Below are 20,681 nucleotides of genomic sequence, written 5' to 3'. Positions count from 1 at the left end.
TCTACACGTGGCATAAATCTATATTCTAATATAAAATGTAATTCAATCAACTAAATGTGGGGGAGTTGGGACCCCATACACCCAGGTTTTCCAACCTCTTCTTTCAACATTAACACATTTCTTCTGTGCACTGTATTTTCAACATAGAGTGTAGTTTGCAATTGTGCATGCATGATTGCATACTATTTTGCTGCCTCCTACTGGGTGTTAAAATGTCAAAAAAGGTGGTGATTACATAGGCCAGAAAGGGTAGAAGACTTAATGCGTAAATTACCTGACCACACTCTTTCACCATCTGGGAATCCTTGGCTGATAAACTGGATGTCAGAGCTGTTTGACCCAAGACTGTTGTCAGTGACAATGTGTAAACACTAATGTACCGTAGTAAAAAAAGATTTCATTGTGATGATTAGGTGTAATGAATTGGGTGCGTTTGAGCTAAGAGGAATGGTGATAATAAAAATCCCTGCATAATTTGTGCCTACTAGGGCAGTAAAATTATGTTACCTTTACAAAAACACCAGAGGAAGTCTCAAGTTAAATACACTTTTTTGTGGCTTAAAGCACCCACAGAGGGGATAATGCTGTGAAAAATATGACAAAATAATAAAGTGGCTGATCAAGAGTCAGGAGGGCCAAGATTCTTGCTCTCCTACTTACGTATAAGGAGACCTTGGATGAATTACATCTTCTGGGACTCAGAGAATGTTAGAGAGCATGGTGTTTTTGTTTTGTTTTGGTGGGGGTGGTGTGTGGAAAAGACCAAGAGCGCATACTTCTCTTAATGTTTTCTCCTTTCTAAAGTGATCTCTATACCCAGTGTGAGGCTTGTACTCATGACCCTGAGATCAAGAATCACAGGCTCTTCCAGCTGAGCCAGCCAGGTGTCCCTCATGCTCCTTTTAATATGTGGGTTAAAGGAAGAGTTAGTGAGCCCACTAGGAGTGGCATGTGAGCTCTTCCTTAAGCAGCACTCTTTTCATTATGCCAATGATTCCTAGACTTTTGTATTTAATGAAGAAGCAAAACAATCCTTCTATGTAAAAAAATTTCCCCCAAACCACGAAAATTATTTTAAAAACTTTACTCTTTAATTAAAAATAAAAATACACCTGGAAGGGCATAATCTTAATATGCTACTAGAGTCCTTCATATGCTACCCAAATCTAGCAAACTGAAACTTTGGGAGATTTGGTTTTCTCATCTATGAGATGATGTGATCATAAAGCCATCTTACAGTTCTAAACTCCATGTCTTATATATTCGAAATATTTCCATTTCCTTTAACCATTCCCCCTAAACTAAATTTCCTTCATCACGCTGGTTGTTCTTCAGCTTTTCAATGTCTTTACTTACAACAGGCTTGCTTAAAGTTGAACATGCCCCTCACACCCCAACAGGAACTGCTGCAGTGAGGCTAACCACTGGAGGTCTTTGGGGCTGGAGTGAAGAAAAAAGGTACCCAGTACTCTGATACAACCAGTATAAAGGTTCTTCTATTCTTTGCTGCTTTCTTGCCACAAATATTTCCTATTTTTCCCCCCCTGCTTGGTCTCCCTTCCTATCCCTACCTTCTCTCTGTTAACAACCAAGCTAGAAACTGGAAGAAGTTCAGAGTTGGCAACCCCATAGCTATCTGCTAGGAAGCAAGTCAGTCACAGAAATAGACACTATCCTAGAACTTCTGTCCTAGTACTAAAGCAACTTACCCCAATATACCTTGATTTGGTCATTTGCAAATTCAAGAACTATTATAGAGACTTTAATATGCAAAAAGCTCTGTACTAAGCAGTGAACTATACCATAGAAGCACATACCGAAAATATAAATGTTAACTTTGTATCTAGTTTGGAAATGTGGGAAAAAACTATTTCTAACCATGTAACGAATGGACATATATTTTTAATTTAAAACACAATAAAAACTGCCCATAAACTAATGTTTGAGTTCCAGCTCAGAAAGTCTATTACACCAAAACCCTCCATCAGTGCTCTGAAGCATTCACAATACGTGAGCTGGACGCTCCTGTAGACATGTATATTCAACTGGAGCCATTAACCTATCCTATGATCATTAACAGTATGCTATTTCCCTACTGAGCTTGGCTAATTAATGACTACAAAGTTTAAAAGGCTCTTCTGCCATCTTTGGAACCACTTTTGAAGAATTTTAATACAAAGTTAGGTTATTTTCAAGTACATTTATTTTTATCACATATACTTTCTAGCATTTTGAGACCTGTTTTTCAAAACGGGTTTCCTTCAGTGGTTTTCCCCAAAGAAATTCAAATTAAGCAAAGTGTGATTTACTTTTAAGTGAAAGCTTAAGAAATGAACACTGTAAGCTCCTTCATCAGGTTTGGTGCTCCATTCACTAGCAGCTGCCTGTCAAACACCATGAAAACCCTGTCCCTGTGATTCTGCCATGCAGAACAATGGATTAAGGCACCATGCATCTTAACAGTGCCTGCCACTCACAAAGAAACTTTAAAGCTCTGTTCACAGATGCAGGGATCTACTATTTGACTAAATATTAAACCCCTTTTCTTTCTATCAGAACTTTAATAATAATAGCAAGGCTTCCACAAAGTTTTACAAAATGAATTATACTATGAATAACCCTTATGCTTCTTTCCACCAATAAAAATTATTGTATTATAAAACATCCTATTTTTTTAAAATATGAAGTTCATATAATAATGTAGGTGGTATATCTCACTCAATGACCCAAAGTAGACTCCAGCCAGTGACTCCAAAGTTGGAGAGGCAAAGCAGAGAAAATCTTAGCTCAAAATACCTTCAGAAGCTGTAAATCTGCTTTCAAAAGAAAAAAGTCACACAGAAAGCCTTTATGTGTGTTAATTATACCTATCCACAGACCTAAAAGTTCTTGGAAAATATTATTTATGCTCAACAATTAAGAAAACCCTAACTTCCAGATGTTTGTCAAACCACTTTATACAGTTTCAACTGTACGAAAGTATAGAATCATTGAGGAGAAGTGATTTCATTAAGAAGTGAGGTTTAATTTTCTGGGTAGAGATTCAGAAAATTTTCTGGCTGGCATTTTTATTATTGTTTCCTTGAAAATGGTTACCTTAAGTACTACCAAACATCCGTTCATTTATCCCCCCCAGAATTAACTCTGGTTTTCCTTCTGTCTAATCAAACTTTATTTTTGAAATAGCAAATATTTCTCACAACCTTTCCTTGGGAAAATCAGAAAAGTGAGCACTGAGGGTGGAGAAAAAGAAAATGGAAGTGAACAACAGACTGCAAGAGTGTTTTGCAGTGCTGGTTGAGATAACAAAAGATGAGGCCAAGTGTACCCAGGCCTTTGAGCTGCTCCTGAAAGGAGAGAGACTTTGGCTGACAGCTGCAGACATCAGCCATGACAACTGAGCAAACTGGAAGAACTGTTAAGTTAATCTTCACTTAACCAAAACATCATTAATGTCTTTGGTTTTTGGTTTTCTACTACTGAGAGGTAAGAGTCACAATAACTCTTCAGGTAATTTTTCTGCCCACAAGCACATTAAAGTCTTTTTTAGGTTTTGCATCACCAAATTCTGGCCTAATGACAACACTGTTTCCCATTGTAGGGGCCCGCTTTTCTTCCATCTCCTCTGGCCTTTATTTTTCATCTCCTTTGCGGGTCCCTCAATTCTTTTTCCCTTAAATGTAAATTTTCTTTCAGGTTTTCCTGTAGAATCTTTATTTTATCTAGCTTCCAGCTGAATGAATTTATCTATTTTCATCCTTATCTTTAAGCGCTTTTGATACGATGATGATGCCCCAAAACTTACTCAAGTCCAGATTTCTCTTTGGAGCTACAGACTACATACAGGCCGCTTCAAATTGAACCTGTCCAATTATTCATTACTTTCTCTCTTCCCAAATCTTTTCCATGCAGTCAAAGGCACCAGACAATCCCTGATGACCAGAGTCCTAAAAGCAGGTGTCATGCTTGATTTTCCCCTATCAGACTGAGACTAGTTTGCAATCAAGCACATCCAAGCACTCAACTAGTCTTGTCAATCCCAACTTAAATACATCCCCTCTCTCCTCATTTCACTTACTCCAATAGTGTTTGAACTTTCTCTAATTCATTCTCCAGATTCTTTGGTGGGAGTGATCTTTCTGAAACACCAAATCTGAAAACATCTCTTCTGGCTTATCTCTCCAGCCTTGGTTCTCATGCATCATCACAGAGGTTGTACCTAAGCCTGGATTCCAGCTCTGTCAACTCTGCAGTTTTGCATATCTAAGCCAATTATCAGCCTGCCACCCTTTACAAATCAGCTCGTATTTCATTTCCTGCAGAACAGTTTTCCTGGACCCCTAGGTTGGGTTGGGTGTCCCTGAAACCTGTTTTTGTAAGCACCCTGTTCTTGCCTTCATTTTGTAACAGTGTATTGCACTTGTTTATCTAACTTTCTTCTCTACCAGGGAAGGACCTCTGTGAGAAATCTGGATAGCATAATGAGAAACAGAGAAAAAACAGTTACGTCTGATTACCATGAAGAAAAGATTGAAATGAAGCTATAATGTCTAAAACACAATTTAAACTAATACTTTTCAACAAGTGTCTCAGAAACCAATCTTCACCAACATAGTATGAAAGAAACGTGGGTTCAGGACATGTTATGACAAGATACTTACCCCCTGGTTTCTTCTTCATGACCCCTCCCCTTCTGGATTTTAATCCACTGTTCCAACTGTTGCATTGAGTTTGTCCTCTGTATGACTCGATCAGCTTCTGTGTGTAAGGGCCCGGTATTTGGGTGGTTTCCACCTCTAAGATCTGCCAGGCTGACATTGACAGTTTTGTTCTCTGAACTGTTCATGTTGACTGGTCTATAGTGTCCAGTCTGAGCTGGACATGTTGACCCGCTCTCATATTCAGATGGCAGAGAATTCAACTTCACACTGTTAATTTTTGTTAAAGGTCTATCTTGACCATCCTTCTGAAATCCGTATTTTTCAGCTTCCAATGCCTTTTTTTCTTCATTTTTGCTTATTTCTTTGTTTTTCTGGTTATTTTGGACCTCTGGTTTAATTAGCACTCTATGGTTGGGAAAGTTATTGATTTCCTTAGTTGGGGCATTTTCAGATGTAATCTTGTCCACTCTGAAATCAGAGAAGAAAATCATAGTAAATCAGATGAAATAATGTGCGTGTTATTTCTTGGATTCAATCTAGGAAAAATGTAAAATTACCTTTGACTTTATGGCAAAACCTGAAAGGGTCACAGAAAACAAGTCTGTACAAACCCCCAACGTTATGATATGAAAATTCAAGCACAACACCAAAATGCATAAATACAAAAGTGGGAGGGGAAGAAAACATAAAATGTATGGTGTATAAACCACTGGAGGATAAGAAGTGATGAGTGTCCCCATAAGAAATCTGGAAATAAAGCAAATTAAGATTGCCCTTTGACAGTAAAACCTCAAAATCCACACGTAAAGGACCACAGCAGCTAATCATTTGAAATACATAATGTGGCTTCCAGCCAGGAGGGTTAACTCATCTTGAGACAAACATGAATCTGGTTTGTGGAAATGGCTGCACCAAGAAATTACAGTCTGATGCTGTCCAAGATCTGAACCATATGAGTTACTAACTCTATGTTTGTATTCAAGAGGACCTGACTTTTGGTGAAGAACTCTTACAGCCAGACTGCTATAAGCTCTATCTCTTACTAGCTATGTTTTTGGACAAGGTGTAGAAATTTACCGTGGGGATAACTGTAGCACCAGGACTATAGGATTGTTGAGGACCAGATTAATATTTCAGTGGCTGCCACAGACTTTATTACTATTATCATTCTGTCTTATCAAGCAATTCTGGATTAGAATCTGGCATCCCATATCCATCTCCCCACCGGAAGAATGTGCTGCTTAACAGTACATTGCTGGGCCACCAGACAGTTTTATTGCTCACCATTCCAGTTGTTATATCTAGGACTTTCTGAAGAGAGTCAGCTTCTCTGAAACCAATCACCTCCAGACTCTGACAAGACCAAGCTGAGTGTCTGAACCTGCATGAAATTGCCAAGATCATGCCAAGCTGGGAGGCCTTTCAGGAACTGGCCAACCTTCTACATTTCCGTATATAATAATGTTCCTATCAGATCCCAAGTGTGATATTGCTGCCAGTTTTGGTGATGAGTAGGAAATACATAACCCATACATACTTAGCTATAGACAGAATTTAGAATACAATTAGTGAATGTAAAAAAAAAAAAAAAAATGAAAAGAAATGTGACTGACTACTTTTCTTAGAGTAAATTTATAAGCTATCCACATATTTAGGTTGGATATAACCCATAGCTTCTAGATTGGAAGCAATATTAGACACTGGGGAAGTTTATTAAGATACGCTATGGAGCTTCTTTATCTTAAAAGATAAAAGTGTGAGAAGATTTACACTAAAAGCACACTGACCTTTACTAAATTCTAGGAGTGAGGGGGTGGGTTTAATATTGAATATCAAATATCTGAAAAAAGTTTTTAGACTTAGTTGCCTATTATTTTAAAGTAGAATAGCATTGCCTTTTTTATCTTCATTTTTCCAAAGACTTATCATTTAAGACATGTAACAAAAAGACATATATACTGACTTTTCGAATGGAACAAATGAATTTAGAAGAAATTAACTACCTAGTTAAAAGCTGGATGTTTTATCTCTTATGATAGGTTCCAATAAATATTTGTAAGTATTTTGGCCATACAGGAAAGAGAGCCCATTACCTTAAAACCAAGCACACAAAATCTCCCTCTACTTATGAAATATTATAATAATTAGGTTCCTTCAGTTTGAAATATTAAGTAAGGCTAACAAGGCGGGCTAAAAATGCCAACAGCTAGCAGTAGAATAAAAAGCATAATTTCTACAGGATAATGGTGACCGACATCAGGCTGGGCACAAAGGTGGTTTCCAAGAATTTCTGGCTAGGGCTTCCTATGTGGGGTTAGGCATCAGACTTCAGCTCAGGTTGTGATCTTGTGGTCTGTGGATTTGAGCCCTGCTTCGGGCTCTCTGCTATCAGCACAGAGCCCACTTGGGATTCTCTGCCCCCCCCCCCCCCCCCCCCCCCCGCCCCTGGCTCATGCTCTCTCTCAAACAAACATTAAAAAAAAAAAAATTCTGGCTGAGTAAATTATATCAATACAACCTGCTAAACATTGTTACAGGCACATAATCAACTAATAAGTTGTTAGAAGTCCAACCAAAATATTGACTATTATTTTTATCACCCTAAATTATGAGTAATTATCAGTTTTTAGAGTGGAAAATACAAGAAAAGAAAATGGAAGTTGAAATTCTGAGATAAGGACAACATATATTATGAGACTATCTGGAAATCAAATGTGTAAACTATGATGCTGATTTCTTTATTCTAAATAACTCCTTAAAAATTTTACTCTGATGTTAAAATTGTCTTAATACTTTTAATTAATTCTTTTCACCTACACAATTCCTCTACCTATTAGTGCTAATCACCTCAATTTTATGGCCATTTGGGTAATTTTTTTTTAAGTGAATGCTATACCATACATGGGGCTCGAACTCATGGCCCTGGGATCAAGAGTCCCATGCTTCACCGACTGAGCTGGCCAGGCAATCCCCATCAGGTAATTTTTACACATGAGATTCCAAAAGCAATTTTCCTTTTATTAGCTTGTCACATAGAATACGCAGATGGTTGAGGTTTTTTTGGTTTTTTTTTAAATAGGTGTCCTAGAATTTAATCCTGGGCCTTCCTTTTTCTCTTCTTACTTTTCCTAGCTGTAATTACTAGTGATTGGTTAAGTTGATTTGGACTTGATATTAAAAAAAAAACAAACCACAAATATATACATCAATTTCAGTTTTTTAACCAACAAATCAAAAGACTTTACTAATGTGTACACTAACCCTCCCCCCCCACCAAAACGAAAAGGTTTATATTATAACAGTACCCTAAATCCCTGAGAAGAGAGAAAAAGAGAATAAACTTGCAAGGAAGCATCTTTCTTGTATGAGACATATGCTCAACTGTAACTGACTGGAAAAAAACTTAATGGTGTCACAGATCTTTCTTCAAATTACAGGAATACATTTTTTTTTAAAGCATATTATTCAGCTGCTATTTAAGTAGTTTTATAAACAGATTTCCTCTCACTAGTTCTTCATATAGTTGATTATTAAAATGATTCAGATGTTCAAAAAGAAAAAATCACAGGTCAATTTTAATAGTACATATTTGTACTCTCAAGGAATCTGAATATTGAAGTTTCAAAAGAAAGAAGGTAGAATTTATAAAAAAGTAGACATATTTAAAAATAATCTAAATGCTTGCTGAGTTATTTTCTGGAGACATTCATCATAAAACCATCAGAATTAACCAGGAAATGCTGAAGAAATGAAACTCATCAAAATTTTTTATTTCTATTTATTAAACTTCAAAAACATACAACATAGCATAAAAACACAATAAAATTAACTTCATGAATATAAATTGTTTTCTAAGATTTAGGCTTTGAAACAGTCTCGTGTAGTTTTAAGATAACAATTAAAAACGTACTTACCGGAAATTAAAGGTAATTCTGTAAGAAGAAAGAATATTCAGTTTGAATGTTAGGATTCTGGATTCACCTCAGTACACTGATAGGTGAAAATGAATAAAGAGGAAATGGGGAACAAAAACACAGGTGGTATCTCAAATTAACTAAAGGTATATTAATTTAATACAGAACATGAATTAATCCTTGCTTTCTGAGGAAGAAATGATTTCGTATCATGAGTAATAAAATGATATGCACTATAATAACAATATACTTGCAGGGCATGGAATAAAATGTAAGTGGAAATCACAGTTATTTTCCCTACAAGCTTTTACCTTTTCACAGGTTCTGTCTGTACTAGGGCAGCATCTAACATGGCTTTCATCCACAACTCCATTTCCTTTCCTGTATCAGTGCAGAAATAATAGGTCCGCATGTTTGGATGGGCTGCCTGATTGAAAACGATAGGATCATTTTAAATAGATACATGGGATCTGTAAAAGAAAAAGAAAGAAAGTTAAGTAGTTCCTACAGAGATCATTACTGTCAACTTTCAAAGCAAGCAAGACTTGTCTCACACACAGAGTTACAGAAATGACTGACTTAAGAAAAATATAATTCAATCTTAAAAAAAATGTAACTATTAAAATTTCCTCCCAACACTGCCATTTTCCTTTGAAAATTAAAACAAGGGAAACGGTGTATGGGAAGGAAAGGAGGTAAGAAATGAAGCACCTTGTCGTGCCCCTTTGCTGTCCTTGTCCATGGCCAATTCCCTAGCAATTCCCATTTACTACAATTCATACCTCTTATTCAAGAAGGTTCCATAAAAACTGAACTATCAAACAAGGCAGCAAATCCACTTCTTATTTAAAGAAGAAAACACTAATTCAAAGTGATATATGCACTCCCACTGCAGTATTATTTATAATAGCCAGATACAGAGGCACCCTAAGTGTCCGGTGATAGATGAACGGATAAAGCAGATGTAGTAGACAGACAAAGACAGACTGACAGACACACACACTGGAATGTAACTCAGCCATAAAAAAGAAAATGAAATCTTGCGACAACATGGAGAGACCTGGAGGCTATTACACCAAGTGTTCTAAGTCTGAAAGAGAAAGACAAATATTGTACGACTATATGATGGAGCCTAAAAAACAAAACAAGTGAACAAACATAACAAAACAGAAAGACTCAAAGATAACAGGGAACAAACTTTTGGTTACCAGAGGCAGGAGGGATTAGAGGGTAGGTGAAATAGTTGAAGAGGATTAAGAGGTATCAAATTCTACGTACAAAATAAATAAGTCGTAGGGACAGAACATACAGCATAGGAAACATAGTCAGTGACACTTGTAATAACTTTGTATGGTGACAGATGGTAACTAGTCTTATTATGGGGATCATTTCATAATATATAAAAAATATCAAATCACTATGATGTACACCTGAAAGTACTGTTTGCCGATTATACTTCAATTAAATAATGTTCCAGAACAACCAGCCATAAAATTAATAGAAATGTTCATGTCCTAGCATTTCCCCTTTGTGTTAACAACTCCTTTAGTCTTCAAAAGGTGCCGCTGTTAAGGCATTTTGTTTAATCCTTATAGACGTCTACACACAAACATACAAGATTTACAAATGATTCAAAACGGTATTTCCCTTTAGCTTTTCATCTCAAGTTTCAGAGTTAAAATGTAAATGTTTGGGTTGAGGAAAGCCTATGTAACTGGAAAGTGCATTTTTATTTTTTTTTTAAATACTTATTTATTTATTTTGAGAGAGAGAGAGAGTGCGCACGCGTGTGTGTGCGGTGGGGGGAGGAGCAGAGAGGGAGAGAGAATCCCAAGTAGACTTTGCACTGTCAGCATACAGCCGGGTGCAGGGCTTGATCTCATGAACCATGAGATCATGACCTAAGCTGAAATCAAGAGTCAGACCTTTAACTAATTGAGCTACCCAGGTGCCCCTGCCCTTTCTTTTTTTTTTTTAAGTTTATTTATTTATTTATTTTGAGTGAGCGTGTGTGTGAATGGGGGAGGGGAAGAGAGAGAGAGAGACAGAGAGAGAAAGAGAATATGAATCCTGACCAGGCTCCACTGTCAGCACTCGGATACTGATGTGGGGCTCAAACTCACCAACTATGAGATCATGACCTGAGCAGTAATCAAGAGTCGGATGCTTAACCGACTGGGACACCCAGGCACCCCTGTGGGTTTTTATCTTTATAGTCGTTCAATCTGCCTGTTTCTCAGAAGTGAAATAAAGATGTCAATCAGGAACTGGTATCCAACATATGAACACTGAGTGCTCAGCTTAATGCATGGGCTGACAAGACAAAGGACAGCAGTAGTAGCTGTATCAAAGTAGAAAAAGAGGCTGAGGTAGAGTCTTCTGTGAAGGAAACATTCTTAATTTCCACGTAAAAATGCCTGTGACAGTTTCCTATCACATAACTGAAGAACAAAGAAAAACAAAGACTCTTTCGGCATACAGGGAAGTAAAGGAAAAGAGTAGTAAGTATGTAGTTAGTCTGCTAAACATTAAAAGATGAGAGGAATAAATCTGGAGCCACACACTTCACTCCAAAACCTAGACTATCTGCTTTATTTAAACAAGATCAAATTAGCTTCTTCAACTTTTTTTTTCCAGAAAGAATCAAGATAGAATTAAATGAACACAGTGATCCAAATAACTATGTAACCAACAAATCTCACTTGACTGATCAGAGATATAAAACTATCCACAGAAACAATTTAGAAGAAACAGCTGAAATGCTACATGTTGTTAAATGATTAAAGCTACCACAAAGTGTCATTGCACTGCTTTAGTGGAGTTTTGGAGAAATGAATGAGAGACCACGGTCCATATTTGTGATCAGTGGAAGGAAGACTGGGTTAGTGCTAAGAAGATCCAGGTACAGCCATGACTCCTATGCTAACAAACCACACCCATGATTGCCAGATGTCAAATGGAAATATTTACTAGATGATGATCAAGTTTGCTACCCAGCTTCAAGTCCCACAATCGTCCATGAAGTTTCTACTCACCATTATGACAAGCAGTAGATTCAGTGTCCAAAGGTGCTCATAAATTCAGAGGAAACAACATTGCAAAAGAGAGTTTGAGAGAGAAATTACTATCCTTGTACTTGTAACAGATAAAATATATATTTTTAAGTCTAAGAACCCAGCAAAAAGTCCTACAAAGAGTACAAATTCAATAACCTTTTGCCAAATTGATGAGCAAAGAAACAAAAAAAATAAATTCATGATCAAATATAAGTATCAAACGGTTTTACATGTAAAAGTAACTTTATGAAGTTATTAAAGTTACTAGAATTAACTTTGTTATAGCATTTTAAAATATTTAATTCTGTTTTATGGTTCACACTGTTAACAAAATTTATTGAAATTCTATGCCATTCCCTTCTTATCCACAGTGTTTGCTCAGATATTACCTTCTCATTGAGGCCATCCACCCACGCCCAACCACTATTAACTTCTTTGCTCTTTTTTTTCCCAGAGCTAATAATGCAACGTATGAATTAGCAAAAGTTGTAAATCAGCTGCAGTCCTGAGTACTCTTGAAAAAAGAGTGGATGGGGAATTAAAAATGGAATAAATTTTATAATGGGGTAAACATTTCCACTGTTAAACGTGTTACCCTAATTTTTCCCCTTTTCCTTAAAACAAAGTTTTTACATCAAACCCTTTAGAGTTCTTAATTTAAGACTGACTTAAAAAACAGGTGACCTCTGAAATTTATTTCAGCCATAATCATGAGGCAAAAAATGCAGTATGGTTTTTGAAAACAAAAAATAACCAAACTATCATTAAAGTGGCCTTTTAGTTGAGGTATTTTACAAACCAGCGTTATCAGAAGCAGATGGGTATTGTCAGAGGAGGTGGGCTCAGGTCTGCTTGGATTTAATAACTGTTTTTAATGTCTCAACTTCCATATTATCTCAAATGTACCTGATGCTCATGATGTACTTAGACCCGAGAACATTTTTGCAAATATTCTCTGAGGTCATAAATGTACATATCTTATGTTAAAAAACATAGTTGTTCTCTTTCATAGTACTCTTCCCCTAACTTATAATGAAACATTTCAAACATACAGTAAGTAACCTTTGAAGAATAGTACAGTGACCACCAGGATACCTACAGCTGTATTTACCAATTATTAGTATTTTCACATATTTGCTTTATCTAGAACCATTTTTAAGTATAAAGACACTTGGCCCTTGGATATCTGAGAAAACGCTTCCTAATTAAAAGGGAACCTAAGACTATTAACTAATATATTTTAAATATAAAAATGACCATCACTAAAATATCTTTTTGTAATAATCTATGGGTCGATATCCATTTTTTTAAATCAGTGCAAGATTCAAATACAGAATTAAAAAAGTATGACTACTTCCTTACCTTAAAAGCATATTTGCGGTTAATGTGATCCTCTGAGGTAAGCATGGCTATCTGAAAACTAGGTAATAGTATGCTTCCCAGGATACCCTCTTCTTTCTCATCTAAGAGATAATTGAACATCTGATTAGAATTTTAAATGTTCTCACGAAGCAGAATAACTTTTCTCAAAATATACTTTGACCAAACCAAAAGGTTCTTACATATAAATGAACTGTATTCAGTGTGCTGTTTAGATAGTTCCTTACAAGGCTTTAAAGGAAATATTAATAGCAAAAACATATATGCTTCTTCACCTTCATTAAGCTTCCCTATCCTAAGCAAATCAGAAATGGGTCTCACACGTCAGAAAAATGTCAATTAGACACGAAAACAGCATACATTGGTTTAGCATATATACCACATTCTACAAAACCCTTGACATGTGATTCATTGAAAACATATTAGTACATAAGTAACGACACAGAAGCTTTACAAAATTAATTCACCCACATTTCTGGTAGGATTTAAATGCCCAACCATTTCAGGCCAAGACAAATGCACAGCTCACTTGCTCACACTCTTCAGGGTGGCTCAAATGTCTCATGATAGAGCCTTCCTTTACTGCCCTAATTTTAGCTGCTATTCATCTGAACTCATCCCAGAGCCCTCTCTTCTCTTTCTGCGACTTCACCACCACCCCCTCCCCATACCTCTGACACACTGTGTTCTATTATTTATTTATCAAATCTTTCCTCACTAGAATGTCAACTCCAGGAAGATACTTAGAATGACAGGGAGAGACACTAAAAAATTTTCAATAAATGAGTACATATGTAAATACATATTTTTAACTATGCTGTAAAAATTATGATGTTTAAAACATATAACCGTGGTTACCTTTTACCAGTCATTCTGATACACAACACTTATGGAAATAAATTACAGGCCTACAAGGCAAGCACATAAAATATACCCAGGAAAATGACAAAATATTAATCTTGGCACAGTATAGATTCACATTATTAGCTTGCTGCTTGGGGGCAGACATGTTTATAAAACTCGAAATACATATATAGTCCATTGTTAGAAACCCATAAGGCAAGTTAATAAAGCTGAGCATTAGGCTGATGAACTCAGTAATGGGAAAAAACAGAAACGAGAAATAATTTATTTTTAGTATGCTTGTCATGTTTTTTATTATCCCAAACTTAACAAGGAATTTTATTTATTTTCCCCTCATTTCTAAAATATAGGTGTAACTTCCACAAGAAAGAAAGTTGCATTAAATTGAGGTTACTTCTGTAGCTTTTTTCATAACACAACAATTCTGCTCTTACTATACTGTGCTCATTCATGTGCAGTTCACTAATACAAGAAAGAATGAACACAAGTGCAGATTTAGTCTAAAAGGTTAAAAAAAAAAGAGGTAGAGAGCAGTCATCAATTACGGAGAATATGATGATTTAAATGAGTCACATTCCAATTTTAAATCCAATTTTGTTTATATAAAAGCACATAATCAGAAAAAGCTCATGAAGACATCTTTATTAAAAAATCATCTTTATCAAATAATAAATTCTCTTTTGTTGCATTACTGGAAACTGTGACTCTTCCTAAAGTTACTTCAGAATATGCACAGGCATTATATAGCACAGGGCGATTTTACTGGGTCGTCATGAATTGTTTCCCAGATGGACACCAAGCCGTTATGAGGGCTTGTCAAGTCATCCATGCAGGGCATCTTGGCTTCATCAGCTACAAACCTGAGGAAAACAGCACTTAACGCAAAGAACTGCTGTGAGGGTCACATGAGCTAACAGCTATGAAGAACTCAATAATGCACTCAGCCTGTTTTAAGTCTTCAATAAATACTGACCTCATCATATTACTGCATATAGAAAAATCTTCATCTTCTGTCAAACGACTGTCCTAAGAGTTCTTTACTAGATTCTCCAAATGTTCTTAAACATGGCACTCTTCGGTTTGGTTCTGTGAAGCCTGACCTACTGTCTTTTACCCAGAGGGCTTCACATACTGACAAGCAAAGAGTAGGTACTGAGTGATATTTGTAGAATGAATGAACTCTTTGGGGGGCGGGGGTTCAGCTAGGCCTTCTTTAGACTGGATAGGAGCCCAACTCCCTCTGTCCCATTCTAGTCCCTCCCCTTTTCTGCCACAGGTAATGGTCCCAAGAACACTTTCTAATAAGCCTCTTGCACATTAATCTCCATTACAGAGCTTACCGCTTGGGGAACACAACCTGTGACTGGAACCCCTTAAGAATCTCAACACTGACTGGATTCAAGTAACATTTTAGACTCCTTACTTGTACTTCAGCTTTAAAGACATTTGGATTAAAGGCAAAAAAATACATATAATTACAGCTGGGTATATAACTTACAGACTGGAATATTATCACTAATTATCATTACCTAGAATACTTCAATACTTTAACTGGTCTCTTGGCTTCTCGTTTAAGTGCTAGGGTGATTTTTCTAAAATGTACTCTAAATGCATCCTATTATTATTCTCACTTTTAAGACAGAGTTAAAACTCAAGAGGATGGCAAACAGATGCCTTTAGTGCCTTGAACCACTTGTTAGCCTTTGCTCCTATGTCCTTAGGCATAACCTTCTTTTCAGTAACACAAGCCCCATGTGTCATTTTACAAATATGTCGTGCTCACTCATGCTTTGAACATGTGAAGTCCTTTGCCTAGATCATCCTTATTTCCCAATCCTTTCCTGGTACTCCTGGTCAATACTCATTCAACATAACTGGACACTATGACATTCTTTCTTAGACTCCTTTAGCTAATCTGTGAGTTCCATGGAGATGCGTTTATATTGTTCATTTCTGTATCCTACTACCTAATAATACATCTGGTGCATCAAAAGTGCTCACTGCTAGCTACCACCTTAGTCTAAGCCATCATCACTTCTACCTAATAATTCCTAACTAGTCTCCGCTTCCTTCCTTCCTCATAATCCATTCTCCAATAGCAGCTTGAGTAGGCTTTCCACAATGTAAGTCACAGCATATTGCTCTTCTACTTAAAAACATCCAATTGCTTCCTAATGGAATTTACAGTAGAACTGAAATTCTAGTAGGGTCTGACATTGGTGCAATCTCCTCCATTCCTCCCACCTCCCTCCCTACTGCTCCCCTTCTGTGGGCTCCTTTGATGTTCCACTTTCCTACCTTCCAGCCTTTGCACTCTTGCTCCCCCTGCCTGCAATACACTGCTCACTCTGGCTTTTATTTACATTTTGCTATCTAAAACGTCTGCTGAGAGAACTGATCCAAAGAAATCTTCCATCCATGCCTGTCTTTAATACAATGACCTTATTTTCCCAAAAGCACTTGTCATGGTATTGTTTATTTGAATTTACTATCTCCTTGACTTCTCTAGAATGTAAGCTTCATGAGTGCTTTCACTTTTTTTTTTTAATGTTTATTTTTGAGAGAGAGAGAGAGAGAGAGAGAGAGCGAGCAGGGGAGGGGCAGGGAAAGAGGGAGACACGGAATCCAAAGCAGGCTCCAGGCTCTGAGCTGTCAGCACAGAGCCCGATACAGGGCTCAAACCCACAGACTGTGAGGTCATGACCTGAGCCGAAGTTGGACGCTTAAACGACTGAGCCACCCAGGCACCCTTCTTTTACTGTTTGACAGCATCTGCTCAATAAATATTTGTTGAATGAATTAAGTCCTATGATACGTACTGTCAACAGACTGACTATAAAATAGAACAATCTAAGTGCTCTGTCATAATATGCCTGATACTCTGCAAAGATCAGTGGGAACCTGAACTTCCATCTGGTATTGGCTCCTAACCTATTGTAAAAAATAGCAAATCACTGGGGCCCCTGGGTGGCTCAATCGGTTAAGCAGCTGACCTGGGTTCAGGTCATGATCTCATGGTTCGTGGGTTTGAGTCCCGTGTCGGGCTCTGTGCTGACAGCTCAGATTCTGTGTCTCCTTCTCTCTCTGCCCCTCCCCAACTTGTGCTCTGTGTCTCTATGTCTTTCAAAAAACAAATAAATGTAAAAAAAAAAAAAAAAAATTAAAAAAATAGCCAATCACTTATTTTCTGTCTTACTCTCCGTATCTGTGAAATGGAGACTGATGGTCAAAAAATTCTGACAGTGCACTGTGTATGTCAGTATACCAGACACTTGGAAGGATATAGAAGAAATGAATGGGGATGCTGTATTCAGCACATAAGAGATCTGTGAAAGGAAAAATTCTGTGGTTAAGAGAAGTAATCTTGGCTATGACACATGCCAGTTGTGAGCAAACAGTATGACCTCTCTGCCCTTTGGGTTCCTCTTGTGTAAAAGGGCATAATATTTCCCACCTTGGAAGGGAAGACATAGACCATCTATGCTACATGCTCAGCATATAGTAAGTGCTCAAAAAAAAAAAGCAAGGTATTATGACCATCTCACTAAAATATGGTCATTTTTATTTCAAATCTGACATTTCTTATTGATAAAACAGAGGAAGTGTATAATATCATAATACTCATTTCCAAGCGTCTGAAGAGAAGTGAGTTAAATGATATTTCTTTCCTTTTTATATTTTCTTCTCTTTTACATTGTTTCTGTCTGGGGAACCATACTAAAATTAACAAGTATAGTGAATGTAAAATGCATATAGTTAATAATAATACATAATCTCAGATTCAACACAGCTTCTGAAGTCAACATTTACATTTCAAAAATTCGGTTAAAAGAGGAAAACTTTTAAAAGAGGTGGTAGGCAGCACCTTTCCATGAGCAACAATAGCAAATCACAAGGAACTCAGTGTTCTTTTTGTGGTAAATTAACATTAAGGAATTTTGTATGAGAAGTGGTAATAAACATTTTCCTGGTCTCATTTAAAGCTCTAAAAAGACTATAAATAAATTGAAAAGAGGAGGGAAGTACAAACTATAAGCTTAGAAATTATGCCTAAGTTATATATAACTCTTGACTTTTTGAACGAGTGGGAAAGCCTTTAAGGAAAATTGTAGAGTAAGGTTGGCATAAGGCTAAAGATAATACCGCAATTGCTGCCTGACCAACATCTCTGTGACAAAATGAAATTTTATAGGTTTGTTTAATTCTGACTCAGCAGTACTTTTCAACCACAGTTTGCAGTGGGGGAAAAACAGATGAATATAATTCTAGTAATTTCTAATTTTGAAAGTTAATATACATTATATTGCTTTGATAGATGACCACAGAATTTCATCACCCTTTTGTTTGTGCAATCACAAAGCAAATTTTAAAACTGCTAATCAGTTCTAAAATCCTGTTTTATCTTGTGATATACTCATCTAGAAAAGTTATAAACTGTTCAACACGCTTTGACAATCTAATTCTTTAATGAGTGTTTCCAACCAGACTTTAAAGTAGGAAAGAAAGAACTACTGTCCAGGTTCATGGTTTTATATTATAATTGAAGCAGATTTCTATGGAGAGTGCAGCCTATATAAACTTTTTCATGGCTGGGTACCAACTGTATCATATCTAACAGATCCACGTAGCATATGAGGAGAGACTTCTTTGGACTTTGAGCTGAAACTGTATTCATCAATAATTTACTAACAAGAAAACATATTTAAAAAAGGAGTTTATGGCATCCATATAGGAAAAATGGAGACAATAACTCAATACCTAAGATAATACCTTTATTTACTCTCCACCAACTTTAACAGCCTGGTATGTATACTTTCTACAACTTTCTCCATGTTTCAGGGAGTCTGTCATTGTTTGAAAAAAAGGGGGTGGGGAGGGTGGGAATCATAATAAGTACATATTTTGTACTTAAAAAAATTGCCAATATATCAGAGTAGTCTTTGATAGTCTAAAGACATCTGCTGCAGAGACCTGAACATTCAACAATTCAATAGCTAGAGCTAACAGAGCTGACACACAAAAAAATAAAAAAAAATCTTATCAGACTAATGACTTTTGTCTATTAGGCAACGAATTCAAGGATAACATTACAGAGTGAAGAGTCATACACTATTTACATAAAACAAATCAGATTAACACAATCACACTACAGAAATTGGATCAAACTCAGACTAATCTGCTCGAAGCACAATATTGTCTTCAGTCATCCCTCAAGTACTCAGTATTATATATCGATGAAGAAAAGGTTTTCTTGATATTGTTTGTTGGTAATAAAACAGCCAAAAGAATTGTAATGTTTTTTCTTTAAAAAAAGTATCTACTACTTAACATATCCTATCATGAAATACTACACTAAGACAGTTTATAGTAAACTTACCTCTGTAATAAAAGAGGCAAAGGTCAGAAAGCACGAACCAGCGTTTCTTCCATAGCTTCATGCCGGTACTGTCCTATATTAAATCAGCATATTAAAGGGTTTTTTTTTTATTTCAGAAAATTCAAATTCATCTCTGATACCTTTATTTAAAATAAGCTTTTATTTCTTAAAAAAAATTTTTAATGTTTATTTGAGAGACACACATAGAATGTGAGCAGGGGAGGGACACAGAGAGAGGGAGACACAGAATCTGCCCTGCAGCAGGTTCCAGGCTCTGAGCTGTCAGCACAAAGTTTGATATGGGGCTCGAACTCATGAACAGTGAGATCACGACCTGAGCCAAAATTGGACATTTAGCCAACTGAGCCACCCAGGCGCCCCTAAAATAAGCTTTTAAAACAAGATGTAGAAACCTAATATACAAAGCAAAAATATGGAGGTAGTTTTCTAGGGACTTGTATCACCTTAAGACATTCCCAAGTATACAGGTCTCTGAAGAGTAATACCATCATGTAAGAAATACTGTTGAAGCAATCTGATTTAGCTTCATATTTGTAAGCAATCTGAAATTACTTTTTTGAACATACATGTCTGCTAACATGAGGATAGCGTAACCATGCAGCATTGTGTGCACTCTGGTAGAACAGATTTAATAAATGTTAATCTCCAACAAGAAGAAAAATATGTGATTTGAAATTATCCCAAAGGTAATGTGATTTAAAATGACTGTGAATAAAGGAAACTTAGCATACAAATACATTTCATAAACACTTTTTTCTTCTTACATACACAGTTTGGGTTTCGCTCACCCTGCAAAAAAGAGTGCTTCTTTGGCAGCTTTCTCTTAGTAATTCAGTTAATAAAAATACCAAGCTCAAACAAAATTACAGTTTTAATAAAAACTGCAAGAGTAAATGAAACACGCACACACACACACACACACACACACACACACACACACACAAAAGAGGTCAGTTTGGATGTGCATTAACATTATTTTTAGTTGTAACAATCAAAAATGACTTTAGAACTAAAGAAATTATATAGATAAAAATCTTAAAGTAAGGGATTTGTCTTTAAAATTGACAGCTACATCAAAGAACCAAAAAAAAATGTTTTAACAGTATATGGTATTCTTAATGTCCTAATAATATTCTTTAATACAAATAATTTAAAAGTTTACACTTTTATTTTAAACAGGCTCCATGCTCAGCAAGAAGCCAACGCGAGGCTTGATCCCACAACCCTGGGATAATGATCTGAGCCAAAATCAAGAGCTGGACACTCAACCATCAGAGCCAACCAGGTGCCCCAAAAAGTTTACACTTTTAAGTAACTCTGCAAACAAACACTCTGTGTAAGTCACACAGCTATTACAAAATAAACACTCATGGTAGAGAAACTGGTTGTTAACACTTCTGCAATACAA

The 20,681-nt window shown here is 36.3% G+C and overlaps 1 protein-coding gene across 4 annotated transcripts in view; it reads right to left on the bottom strand.

Annotated features, from left to right (window-relative positions):
* PLEKHA5 (pleckstrin homology domain containing A5) overlaps positions 1-20,681 on the bottom strand; it is a 238,475-nt gene that overhangs the window by 70,986 nt on the left and 146,808 nt on the right. For all 4 annotated transcript variants that reach the window (XM_047866378.1, XM_047866375.1, XM_047866376.1 and 1 more), the window contains 4 exons: positions 19,253-19,325; positions 12,994-13,094; positions 8,887-9,002; positions 4,662-5,129 (listed from right to left, as the gene is read on the bottom strand). In XM_047866378.1, the coding sequence (XP_047722334.1) occupies positions 4,662-5,129; positions 8,887-9,002; positions 12,994-13,094; positions 19,253-19,325 (758 nt within the window). The remainder of the gene's footprint in view (positions 1-4,661; positions 5,130-8,886; positions 9,003-12,993; positions 13,095-19,252; positions 19,326-20,681) is intronic.

The sequence above is a fragment of the Prionailurus viverrinus genome, chromosome B4, assembly GCF_022837055.1.
Source record: "Prionailurus viverrinus isolate Anna chromosome B4, UM_Priviv_1.0, whole genome shotgun sequence".
Lineage (NCBI taxonomy): Eukaryota > Metazoa > Chordata > Mammalia > Carnivora > Felidae > Prionailurus > Prionailurus viverrinus.
This window is presented reverse-complemented; position numbering and strand designations above follow the sequence as displayed.